Here is a 12,544-nt window from a genome sequence, read left to right as displayed (position 1 = left end):
GTAGTTTCTCAGTGTTTGTGGACGTAACTGGGGATGCCTGAAAATGCCCATGAGGTTTGACACAGTGCAGGACTGAGCTACGCATTATATGCTGTTAGCAATTGTACGTTTTGCTGCGTACATTTCCTTTGACTACATTCCTGCGTACATTTCCTTCCTGCGTATTTTCCTTTCGCAACAATCACATGCAACTTTGTATTAGTCGCGAACAAGCTTCATACGCTCTGAAGTTACGCAGATAGCACCCCATTGTATTTGGTTTCGTTGGGTCATTTAGTCGCTTAGTTGAGAAAGAACCACGGGGCCCGATGGGCCCCACGGACCTTGAATCGGTCTGTCTATTTTTAGATATGTGGTGTCAGGAACCTGACGTTCGAGCGAGAGAGAGAGAGAGAGAGAGAGAGAGAGAGAGAGAGAGAGAGAGAGAGAGAGAGAGAGAGAGAGAGAGAGAGAGAGAGGCAGGAGGGAGGGAGAGAGGGTGGGAGAAAAAGGAAAAGAGAATGAAGAAGAGGTGACAAAAAACAAATAGGGATCAATTATAAGGCTAAACGAGAGACTATGAATGATTGAACTCCTCTCACAATTTCACGACCTTCAGTCCTTTTCCTCTTCCGGGAGCATCGCACCAGGAGGACGTTTTTTTTTATTATTCTCATAGCTCAGCCTCTCCCGCGAATACATCTTAGACGGAGTTATTGGATATGCTAGGTGATGTATTTAATTTATTAATTGCAAGAAACTAGAAAGGTTATAATTTGATAACAAGTAGGAAACTAATATTATTTTGCTTGGTATGTCGAACGGTCTTGCGAGGTTGGGATATTCTAGATAGGCATAGGTACAACCAAGGCCATCTAATAGAAGGTACAGTCACTCCCCCGCCGACCAATCAGAGACAGATCCTGAGTGACGTCATCCCTGATGCTCGCAAGGGGTACTCCATTCCTTTGCAACGTAAAAATGACTAACTTCATTTGAAGATTATTGATGGCACTCTACACATATCGCTCAGCCGTTGATGTCAATGGAAAGCTCAACTAATTTTCCAGCGACAAAAAAGGGCAGCAATATGCTAAGAAATGGCCAGTTTTGAAGATATAGACGATTTAAAAACCCTCTGCAGCAGCAGAAAAGCAACGTAAAAACGCATCAAGCTTATATTTTTACTATGGATAAATCATTTTTCAGTAAGTTTTTAGATATGGTATAGATTTAAGTTACAACTTCATTACAATATTTTCATAACTTGAAACTTTATTTCAAAATAATATTTTTAAAAATGGCAGCTGTTGGCCAGTAGCTTGGGAGCGATTGTGGCGCACCGCGCCATTAATTGTCCTGAGGCCCCCTTATGATGTCATCAAAAGTGGAGTGACATGGGCCTGGGTACAACTAACAAGTTTATTTTAACTCAGGATATTAACAATGAACAGACTAATTTTTGTGGATAATAGGTACTTCTAAATTGCAAACTCTTTATTACCCAAGGGACTTGGTCCACTTACTAAGTGAGGCATTGCGTCACCTTCTTACATATACGTAAACTACGTAGTGCATTTCGCAGCGAATCCGGATGTCCAAACATGCATCTCCTTTCGATATAACGCTGAGTCATGTACCGTTTTACATTAGCGCATTCCGACCTCGAGATGGCTAGTAGCGAGCCATGCACGCCGCCGGCGGCGACGAATGGCGTATGTGCTCAGCTGTGGCGCATTTGTGGCCATTGCGCCGCACTGTGGCGTAGTTGGTCCTGTCTATACCACGTCGTTCAGGTGGTAATGAGGGGCAGCTAGACAGCTCTCGAACGGCGCCCGTGTCCGCGGGGCCTGGTGAACGGCGAGCACACGGCATCCAGAGTGCTGAGTGACCGGGTTTTGCAACGAGACTCATGGTTAATTACAATGAATAATTAACCTACCGATAGCTGTTTCATGAACATTGAATTAAAATGATAACCGAAAGAGTAACAGGTGCAGATGAAGAGGTTTCAGCAACTGTTTCAAAAGCTTCCGTGGCACGTCTGTCAATACATAAGCCTTATGATGCCTTTACTGATCTGACCGTCACCGAGTTTAGAAACCAGCTGAAACGTCGACTGACGTCTGGTGCGGACGAAGTGTGATATGTATGTATAATATGTATGTGCATTGTGTTGTGTGCTTTTGTCGTGATTTTTAAGCATTTTTTTATGTCATAGCATGATGTTCTTTTACCCACTTCATCACCATCTTTTATTGACTCAGTGCCAAGAATAGCCTCTTTGACTTCGGTCATATATAGGGGACGGCCACTACGAAGTAAATAACTAAATAAATAAATAAATAAATAGATACAGTCAAATTTAACACTATCGGGTGGTTTGGAGTGGACATTTATGAAGAAGCTCAACACTACACGGGCACTTTTATCACCTCCGGGCCCCTTCTTTGATGAACTGTGATATCTGCCAGTTGATGTTCTCTGAGTTCTCGTTCCAGTTTTATGGCTGGTGCTACTGTCGTATACTTTGTTGCAGTCCCTCACTGAAGTGCTATTGTGGGGTAAGGTATTGCAGTCTCCAAGCTCATCTGACACTGTGTCTGGCTGGCGGGCGATTAGGCATAAATTTCGGGTTGAAATGGTGATGTGAGTGAGTAAACTTGATGCCTATATGCTTTCCGATCTGTAGGTAGACTTCATTGCCATATCAGCGTCTTACACACGCACAAAAAACTACCGACTTGGAACTGCTCACTGCTTAGTGCTCAGGTTTTCCCGAGCCCAACGTTCAAGTTGTTCGATAGATGATTCCATATTACGCAGTGGTGTTGCCTCGTAAAATATTGCATGCACCATTCCGATTATCTCACGACCCAACAACACCTCGAGAGCTGTCGATGCTGTCCGATCGCCCGAGGCGGCATCGTGACACCGGAGAGAGCTGATTGGATGGCAGCTGGTCGGACCACCCCACGTGACCTCACAGTGTTCTGCGGACCACCCCACGTGACCTCACAGCCTTCTACTCTGCCAGTCGGCCGCTTCGCCGCCTATGCCTGCGCCGGGCGACGATCCGCCTAGCCTGAACGGTGGGTTAGAGAGTCGCCGGTGGAAAACTACCCACCGGCCGGGCCATACGTGACGAGCGTCTGAGCGAACGGGTGGCTCTGTCATCCGTTACATTACCATAAGGTTTATGGGATATGACCAATGATCATTTCCATCGTCCCTTTGGGTCTGATGCTTCGCAACGATGATACCAATACTGCAAGCAGCTTCACGATTAGTCAGAAATTGGTTATTAACTATGATAGTTTTTTGTATTAAAGAGGTTGGCCTAAGGTTGACCTAAAAAGGTTTACCTGAGGCTGACTATATGACTTGACTGGAAATAAAACCAGGATATACGAAATGCTTTCATTAGTACCCGAATGCTGCAATCACAACCAACGAAGGAAGTAGATGAGCTGCCAGATAGGACGACCAAAACCTTACTTGATACAGGGGCCCAGTCTGACTGAAAGCTCAATAGGTACACAAGGGCCCGGGTGGGCAGGAGCCCGAGAAAGGCTAAAACACACAAAAGGCCCATAGGATCATTCTGAGGAATACTTTAGGCAAAGGGGCCCTGCCGGACCCAGTCGGACACAGGGGCAATTGGTGCCATCGGTCGATGAGGGGGCCGACTCTGACAAATGCTTTAGAAAGAGGGACCGGTCGGCCGGGGCCGAAATGGTAAAAAAGGCCCGTCTGAAGAATGGCTTATTATAGGGGCCCGGCTCTGAGAGATTCTTTGGATACACCGACCCTTCAAACGGGACATGTTAAAAATGACACACGGCAAATGACCCACAGCTCGGGAGCTGTCGATGGGGCCCCGACGACGACTTCTTTAGAAGCAAGGGCCCGACGAACGAGGCTTTTTCTCATAAAAAAAAAAACGAGACTCAAGGGCTCGGTTTGATGAGATCGACATTTCTGTAGCAAAAAGTCTCGTTCGGACGGGGCCCGGTGCCAATGCCTAAATGAATTAGTCATAGAGAAATAAATCGGAGGAAAAGAAGCCGATCCCTCCTGCCTCCACGGTCGACCATGGGATTTCTGTCAGGGGCTCGCGGTGAAAGCCTACCCTAAAAGGTCAGGTCAGGTCATCAAGTCATTTAAATGAATAACCCGACCTCACTGCCAAACAATTTTTCCAGCTTTAGCACCGTGCCAGAGACTTTCGAGGTCCGAACCCTTTGAACACTGCAGCCTGCATGATGTGATAACTGATAAGGCCATAGGTGTTTACGGTGCATCTTGGATTTTCCCTATCGATGACCTATGGTAAGCTCCTTTTCTTGACTTTCTCATTACTCATTAGGCCAGCGTCCCATACCTAAAGTTGATTCTGAATGACATAATTCATAATCAGCCTTGACTACCTAGATCAGTGGTCGGCAGGTCATTCGGGGTCGTGCCCCCTTTTTGGGCGCCAGGCAGGGCCATTACCCCCACCTACCAGACCCCATTGCTGACACAACCAAGTTTACTGAAATTCCATACCGTCCTGGAACTCTTTGGGTATTTCTGCATTTCCAATGCATCAAATTTAAAGGGACCCTCCCACCTTCAAAAAAGTTTATGAATTGGCATGAAAGTGATGTCGCTCGGATCAGAAAGAGCGAAAACGAACATCTACCAAATTTCACCGAAAAATATTCACCGGTTTTCAAGATACTAGACTTTTACTTTTGTTTACTTTTTTGGGATCTCCGCTGTTTCTAGCGACTTTATTTTAGAAGTGCGGCGTTTGCGGCAGATGTTGCGCGCAAATAGCATATACCACCGCGTGCTACAAAACGTTTTAGTCAAACATTTAAAAATCGTTAGATATTTGCGCTGACGTCACACATTCAGAGGGGTATTCCTAAGCATTAGCCCCTCTGAATCAAAATGCTGCAATTTTGAAATTCAATATTTCCGATTTAAGGCATTTCTCGATGTTGTGAGTGCCGAAACCGGTAATTGTGAGCCAGGGACCCCATTTTGGCTATCTCAACTCAAATCTAATGCTAAGGTGGGAGGGTCCCTTTAAAACATGACACTTCCTCCACAAAACATTTAATACCTATATCCCAGTAGCGGCGGAACACCTTCAATTAAAGGGGGGGGGGGGCACTGCCGACTTTTGGTCCCATTCTTTCCATGCAACGCCCATAGGGCTAATGTTCAAATGCAGAAATCAAAGGGGGCACGGTGCCCCGGTGCCCTCCCCGTTCCGCCGCCTATGCTATATCCCATTTAACCCTTGTACCTATAGGGGCGGCGGGTGGTTTTTCGTTAAAAGCTCACGTAAAAGGCATTGGATCACGACCAAATTGTACCCTCGAGCCCATCATTTTTTTTTTACCAGCCCGGAAAATATCATGACCTTAGACCAGTTTTACCAACAGAAAAATAACCGCCTGCCGGAATTTTTGCCTCAAGACCGCTTCACATACGGAGCGTAAACGCGATGGGCACGTAAGCGGATAGGGCTTTACCGTTTACGCTCCATATGTGAAACGATCTTTAGGCAAAAAATTCCGGCAGGCGGCTATTTTTCTGTTGGCAAAACTGGCCTCTGGACCCGGCATAATGACCGTTGGCTTATTAGCTTTTTCTGGAGATCCTCTTGAGCCATAAAATCTCACTTCAAGAAGTTATAGCGGGTCCCGATTTTCTCTACACTTATCATTGCCCTCTTGAATGAGACGGAATGACCAAGGACCTTAAAAATGGGCAGCAGCGGCTTCCTATTGTCACGGGTAGCACGCTCGTCTTTTTTATGCACAGCTCCATCTCAGAGTCCGAGAGGCCGCGGGGGTCCGATCGACTCCTCCCCCTTACGTTAGCGGCTGTGGAAACGCCAACAGACGGGCGACGGTTAAAAGTTGCAGCTGCTTTTGTACGACTGTACGGAGGGGTGAGATGGTGAGGCAAGCAGGTACGTGAAAATTGGTATCTAATCAATGTGTGCTGTGCCTTTGGCCTGGGCTTATCTTTGAATCCTGGGATGCAACAGTCACGATGGCTCCATCACTGGAGCTACAAACTCTAAAAAGATAGGCTTTCTCAGAATCCCTCATTACCCCCACCGAAAGGGCTCCATTACCCCCAAAGGGGGCATGCCCCACCATTTGCCGACCCCTGACCTAGACAAATGAAGGTGAAATTTTGCAGAAAAAAGGTTTGCTAATCATAATAATGTTTGCTGAATTTTAAGTCCGGCAAATCCAAGACAAACCTGCGCGTTCACAAAAATTGCAGTGTTTTAAGAGTCCGATCAGCTGTTTTGTTCCTGTAACACCTGCGCTGTATCTGTAGCATTTCTTTTCTGTGTGTTGAAGATAGCGTAGTTTCAATTGTTTTTATAGGTACATTTAACTTATTTTCAGTGTATCAGCACATTTCTAGTATTTTCTGCAGGCTCAACACTTCCTAGTTCGTTGATAATGGTTGAGAGTGCAATGGAACTGTTTACCTAGTCATAGTCAGAATACTGGGCGGTGGGCAGTTGTAAAGCAATTTTCCCTTTTTTTGTATTTATTATTGATTTTGGAAAAAATTATGCAATCAGGTGGCAAAAGAAAATATGAAAAATATAACTTAAAACAAATAAGTTGAACTTGAAGCTGTGAAGCTAGCAGATTGCAGATTGCGGTATCGGTAACCCTGGCGTCACCGGTAGCGTTTTCGTTCAAGGTTAAGGTTTCCTGCATTAGGCAGTATTAGGCCACCGTGCCAAGCCGTAGCATGCTGTGACGTCACTGGGTAAGAGAACGTACCACGCTATCAGTATCACTATCGACTGAGACTCAGATAGACTCAGAACGACTCAGGCAGACTCAAACTAACTCAGACCGACTCAACCGACTCAAATAGATTCCGATCGACTCAGATCGACTCAGAACGACCCAAACTGACTCAGACCGACTCAACCAACTCAAATCGATTCCGATCGACTCAGACCGACTCAGAACGACTCAACCGACTCAAATAGATTCCGATCGATTCCGATCGAATCAGACAGACTCAGAACGACTCAGGCAGACTCAAACTGACTCGACTGACTCAGAACGACTCAAACTGACTCAGACCGACTCAAACTGACTCAGACCGACTCAACCGACTCAAATCGATTCCGATCGACTCAGACCGACTCAGAACGACTCAGGCGGACTCAAACCGACTCAAATCGATTCCGAGCGACTCAGGCAGACTCAGAATGACTCAGGCAGACTCAGACAGACTCAGAACGACTCAGGCAGACTCAAACCGACTCCGGACTCAAGCAGACTCAAACTGACTCGACCGACTCAGAACGACTCAAACTGACTCAGACCGACTCAAACTGACTCAGACCGAATCAAACTGACTCAGACCGACTTAAACTGACTCAGACCGACTCAAACTGACTCAGACCGACTCAACCGACTCAAATCGATTCCGATCGACTCAGACCGACTCAGAACGACTCAGGCGGACTCAAACCGACTCAAATCGATTCCGAGCGACTCAGGCAGACTCAGAATGACTCAGGCAGACTCAAACAGACTCAGGCAGACTCAAACCGACTAAAATCGATTCCGAGCGACTCAGAAAGACTCAGAACGACTCAGGCAGACTCAAACCGACTCAGGCAGACTCGGGCCGATTCAGATAGACTCAGGCAGACTCAAACCGACTCAGGCAGACTCAGGCTGATTCAGCTCGATTCCGAGCGACTCAGAAAGACTCAGAACGACTCAGACAGACTCAGGCGGATTCAAACCGACTCAACCGACTCAAATAGAGTCAGTTTGAGTCTGCTTGAGTCGGTTTGAGTTTGCCTGAGTCGTTCTGAGTCTGTCTGCGTCGATCGGAATCGATTTGAGACGGTTGAGTCGGTCTGAGTCAGTTTGAGTCGTTCTGAGTCGGTCTGAGTCGATCGGAATCGATTTGAGTCGGTTGAGTCGGTCTGAGTCAGTTTGAGTCGTTCTGAGTCGGTCTGAGTCGATCGGAATCGATTTGAGTCGGTTGAGTCGGTCTGAGTCAGTTTGAGTCGTTCTGAGTCGGTCGAGTCAGTTTGAGTCTGCCTGAGTCGGTTTGAGTCTGCCTGAGTCGTTCTGAGTCTGTCTGAGTCGATCGGAATCGATTTGAGTCGGTTGAGTCGGTCTGAGTCAGTTTGAGTCGGTCTGAGTCGATCGGAATCGATTTGAGTCGGTTGAGTCGTTCTGAGTCAGTTTGAGTCGTTCTGAGTCGGTCTGAGTCGATTGGAATCTATTTGAGTCGGTTGAGTCGGTCTGAGTTAGTTTGAGTCTGCCTGAGTCGTTCTGAGTCTATCTGAGTCTCAGTCGATACTGATAGCGTGGTACGTTCTCTTACCCAGTGACGTCACAGCATGCTTCGCTTGGCACGGTGGCCTAATACTGCCTAATACAGGAAACCTTAACCTTGAACGAAAACGCTACCGGTGACGCCAGGGTTACCGATACCCAGATTGCTAGGGCGTAAGGCAGTCTCAAATCAATCTACAATAATTACCTAATGTGAGCAATTTTTGTTTTTTGTGCATTGTCATCTCATTTTATTCATTTTTATCTATTTTTCCTCTCTTCAAAAGGTTATGTCATGCAAGTACAGAATGTCTCCAGCTCTTCCTTTTCTCCTAGCCCTTCTTCCTGGGCTACGGCAGCAGTGGGAACTGACTGTGAGCCCACCCCATTCTTGATAGTGCAACTGGTGACAAAGGCTAGGGGGAGGGGGGTTGATGGTACCAAGGCTATATAACCGATGGTACCAGGAATAGAACCTAGAATCCCCTGGCCACCAGAACGATGTTTTACCCATTGTGCCACCAGGCCTCTGAATGTTACCTACTTCATGTTAGCAGGACAGTGCTTACTTTTGGTAGGTAGGTGCTCTTTATCAAAAGAAGTGGCAAATGACAGTTCTGACTTCTGACCACTGTCCCAATGTGTCACTAACCATTCGTTTGGACTTTTTCCACTTCATAGTTGTTAATTTAAGCAGAAAACTTGACACATTGCTGTAAGATAGAATATTAAAAACAATCACCTATTTGCATATTTTTAATTTTTATCTGATTCAATAGGAAGACAAATCAATTTCATTTATAGCTGAAGTGCTTTGGTTAAAATGTTCCTTGAGTAGAATATTTGAAGTGTATAAAATATCACCACTGATCCTCCACAAGTGCAATTGTGACCAAATATGTGTTTGGTTTTGCCTACTGAGTTTTTTTTTTTACAGATACCTCTTTTTTGGAAGTCAAGTCAGTCACTATGGCTAAACTAGTGGGCTTGGATAAAGTTGCTAGGATATTCCAAATCTTGAAATCCAATGGTGGGATTAGGGCAAGTCTGTACAAGCTTTACAGGTAAGTGCCAGCATTTTTTAAGTGAGGTTTTGGGTTATTTGTTTTTGCATTAAATTGAGGACATATGAAATTAAGTTATATTACTATTCATGCGTTTTAGGAAAGGATTGTTTTGCTTTTTATGCAGTGTGTATATGCCTGTTATTATCAAAACATTATTTTCAGGTTTGATGACTTGAAGCTGGGAACACATGTTGGCACAGACAAGTATGGAAACAAGTACTTTGAGAACAACATGTACTTTGTAGGTATGTATCAGAACACCATTTTCTTTTCGTGTTGATATGGAGGTCACTGAGTATCCAGATCATTGGCCAACTATAATAAACTGGAATCGTTTGCACATACTCATTTGGGAAGCTACAAACATACAGCTGACCACCACATGAGCAATTTCAGCCTATGCTGACTGGTGTGATACTGACTGACTATCAGGCTACTTGGCGAATACACACCTTCCAATAGGAAGTGGCGTCCGCCGCCCCTCGTATCTCGATCCCCGCTTTCTCGGTGAGTGCAGGTGGCGCTGTGATCTGCAGCCTTTTCCGAGCCGTCTCCAGTGACCGTATTTCTGCTCCGCCGTGAATGACCGAAAGTGTCGCTGTCGTTTGTGGCTCTTCCCTCGCCATCTTGAGCGACTATGTGGTCCCACTCTGCCTGAAGTGACCTACGACGTCTCCGTCGTCTGTGACAGGTCGTAACCGATGGGTGGAGTACGCGCCGGCCGTCGGAACTGACTACGACGGCAGCATGGTGCCGGCAGAGTGGTTCGGCTGGCTCCACTACAAGACCGACGAGACACCCATTCAGGTTGGTCGTTCAGAACAGATGTGTGGCCGGGGAGAGGTGCTGTGGTTAGGAACAATAACCCGGCGGTGCAGGGCAGCCGGCAGGCCCCAGTCAGATTGGCTCAGGAGGGGATCAGCTGTGGTCCGGGTGGTACCCGAGGTGTGAAGTTGCAATGTGCACTGCAGGTCTGCGCCCCACCCAGTATGCAAGTTACTGGTCCAGAGGAGATGTGTTAGGTCTTTGTGAGTACTGAGTTGTGATGTTGCAGTGGTGTGGAGTAGACCTTGGTGAAAGCCAGCGATCGATCTAAGGCGGTGAATCCATGTTTGTGTAAAGACTTGTGCACATTTGTGTTCAGACGGAAACGAACCAGTTAGAATATGATTCGTCTGTAATTGATCATTTGTCAAAAGTCGCGACAGATATAGAGCTGCTCCCATTCTCTCATATCGATGACCGTATCGCTGTGTGCCGCTGCTACGGCGGACGAGATGCTGGACTTTTTCACCTCCTTTTCTAACGCCAACCCGCCCCTGTCTTCCCCCACAGAAGCCGCCGGTGCGGTACGCCTGGCAGCGCGACCACGAAGCGAACCCCTCGGGCACCGCAGATGCCTACTACCCCTACTCAACCACGCGACCCAAGGTTGAGGCCTGGGTGCCGCCCAAGAAGTAGTGCGCGAATCGCGGCCGGTGTACGCCGCTGTATATAGCTGGGACTGATAAAACGGGGAGGGTGGTAAAATACAGTGATGTGTATGTGAACGGCTGTTTGTGGTTTGTCGATGAGAGTTTCAGATACTATGAGTAGGTTATCTAAGGATTTGAATGAGAAATAATGCCCGGTATGTGTGTTGTCCTGTGGAATTTACGGCGGCCAAGCTGAACGATACTTCTTGATGCTTGCCGGTTTAGCATAGCCAGTTATTCGAGGCTGGGCCTTAACCCGGCAGGCGGTGGGCCTCCTGGCCACCTTCCGCGCGGTGGGGGGGGGGACATTTTTTGCCCCCCCCCTCGTATCTCCGAAACTACTGGACGGATCCGGAAAATTCAAACGGCGTTCGATAGCCCTGTCAAATTTGTCGAAGGAAACCAAATTTCATTGACCTTGGGGTCACCGATGACGTCACAGGTCAGGTCAAAGATAAAATGTTTCACCGTTCACGGGGCTTCTAGGGAAAGCGCTGTAACACCGAGTAAAACGCATTTTGTCGAAAATCAGCGATAGGGCGTCAGTTGTCTAGTACATATGTTGCTATTAGAGGTCACTGGTCATACCAGGTCAGGTCACCAAAGGTCACCAAGGGTCACCACACGAACCCAACTTTACTAAGGTTGTGCGATGCATGTTTTATGGCCAGGTTTTCATTTCCAACTCAATGGTGTTGGTTATAAGACCATCAGGTACGGTTTAGGTCACTTTCTGGTGGAGGTCAGGTCAAGGTCAGGTAAAAAAAGGTCAAATTTCAAAGTTGATATTTTTGCATAAAATGGGTATTGATTCGATGCAGCTCGTCACGGGGAGTCTAATGGTGGTCTTTGTTCTGCGCTACGAGGTCTAGAATTGCTAAAAATTGAGTTTGAAAATTTGACGTCATCAATTTTGAACAGTTTTTTCGCTATAACTTGGCCAAAAAAAGAGGTATCGATCTCAAATTTGGTATGTAGATAGAAGGCGGTAGGGACTATCACATATATTCCGTTTTTTCGAAATTCAAAAAACTTTTTTGGATTTTTCGGCTATTATTTTCAAAAAATCTATTTTTTTAATTTTTGGGGATCAAAAGCCAAAAAAAATCGAAAAACCGAAATAGCAGTTTCGTAGCCCTCTTCATTCCACACCTTTTATGTCTGAAACATTTTTCTGTATCTCTAAAGCTGTAGGCCTGACAGCTCTTCCCGCGAAACCCTTTTTTTGGGTCGAAAATGGCAGAATTGACGTCACTCTGACGTCATTAGCGGCCAACCTATCATAGCCTTTGGAAAAAATTTTTGGTCACCATGTGCGCTAGCTACTCCCGGGAGGGTACTGAAAGTTTGGTGACGATCGGCGCAGCGGTTCTCGAGATATATCGAAAAAACTAAAGGGGGGGGGGGGCAAAAAAGCGGTGGGGGGGGGCAGTAAATGCCCGTCCCCCCACCGCCTGGAAGGTTAACCCGGCAGTTGCTGGGGTATTTCGCCACCCACCGTTTGCTGGGGGGGGGGGGCGTTAAACGCCCCCAGCCGATAACTCGAGAACCAATAGGCGCAGCGAAACGCACGAGGCGGCAAACGAAAGAACGCGACGAGACGCTTCAAATGAGTACTTTAAAGTTGAATTTTGAGGTCACAGGTCGGGTCAAGGTCAGGTCAAACACCTGAAATCGG

The 12,544-nt window shown here is 46.7% G+C and overlaps 1 protein-coding gene across 4 annotated transcripts; it reads left to right on the top strand.

The window, feature by feature from the left end:
• Window positions 1-6,326: 6,326 nt before the first annotated feature.
• On the top strand, window positions 6,327-10,941 carry LOC122363286 (probable NADH dehydrogenase [ubiquinone] 1 alpha subcomplex subunit 12). Of its 4 annotated transcripts, none has more exons than XM_043332370.1 (5): window positions 6,327-6,345; window positions 9,262-9,388; window positions 9,554-9,636; window positions 10,083-10,198; window positions 10,727-10,941. In XM_043332370.1, exons 2-5 carry the CDS (start codon window positions 9,294-9,296, stop codon window positions 10,850-10,852), a joined length of 420 nt encoding a protein of 139 aa, XP_043188305.1. In that variant the 5' UTR covers window positions 6,327-6,345; window positions 9,262-9,293; the 3' UTR covers window positions 10,853-10,941. The 4 variants fall into 4 exon arrangements, with proteins under 4 accessions (XP_043188305.1, XP_043188303.1, XP_043188307.1 ...); XM_043332368.1 differs by having other exon boundaries at window positions 6,337-6,383; XM_043332372.1 differs by lacking the exon at window positions 6,327-6,345 and adding an exon at window positions 6,431-6,450.
• Window positions 10,942-12,544: the final 1,603 nt, after the last annotated feature.

This window comes from Amphibalanus amphitrite, unplaced genomic scaffold (assembly GCF_019059575.1).
Source record: "Amphibalanus amphitrite isolate SeventyFive unplaced genomic scaffold, NRLGWU_Aamphi_draft 000613F_arrow, whole genome shotgun sequence".
NCBI lineage: Eukaryota > Metazoa > Arthropoda > Thecostraca > Balanomorpha > Balanidae > Amphibalanus > Amphibalanus amphitrite.
The sequence above is the reverse complement of the archived record's forward strand: the minus strand, read 5'-3'. Positions and strand labels throughout refer to the sequence as shown.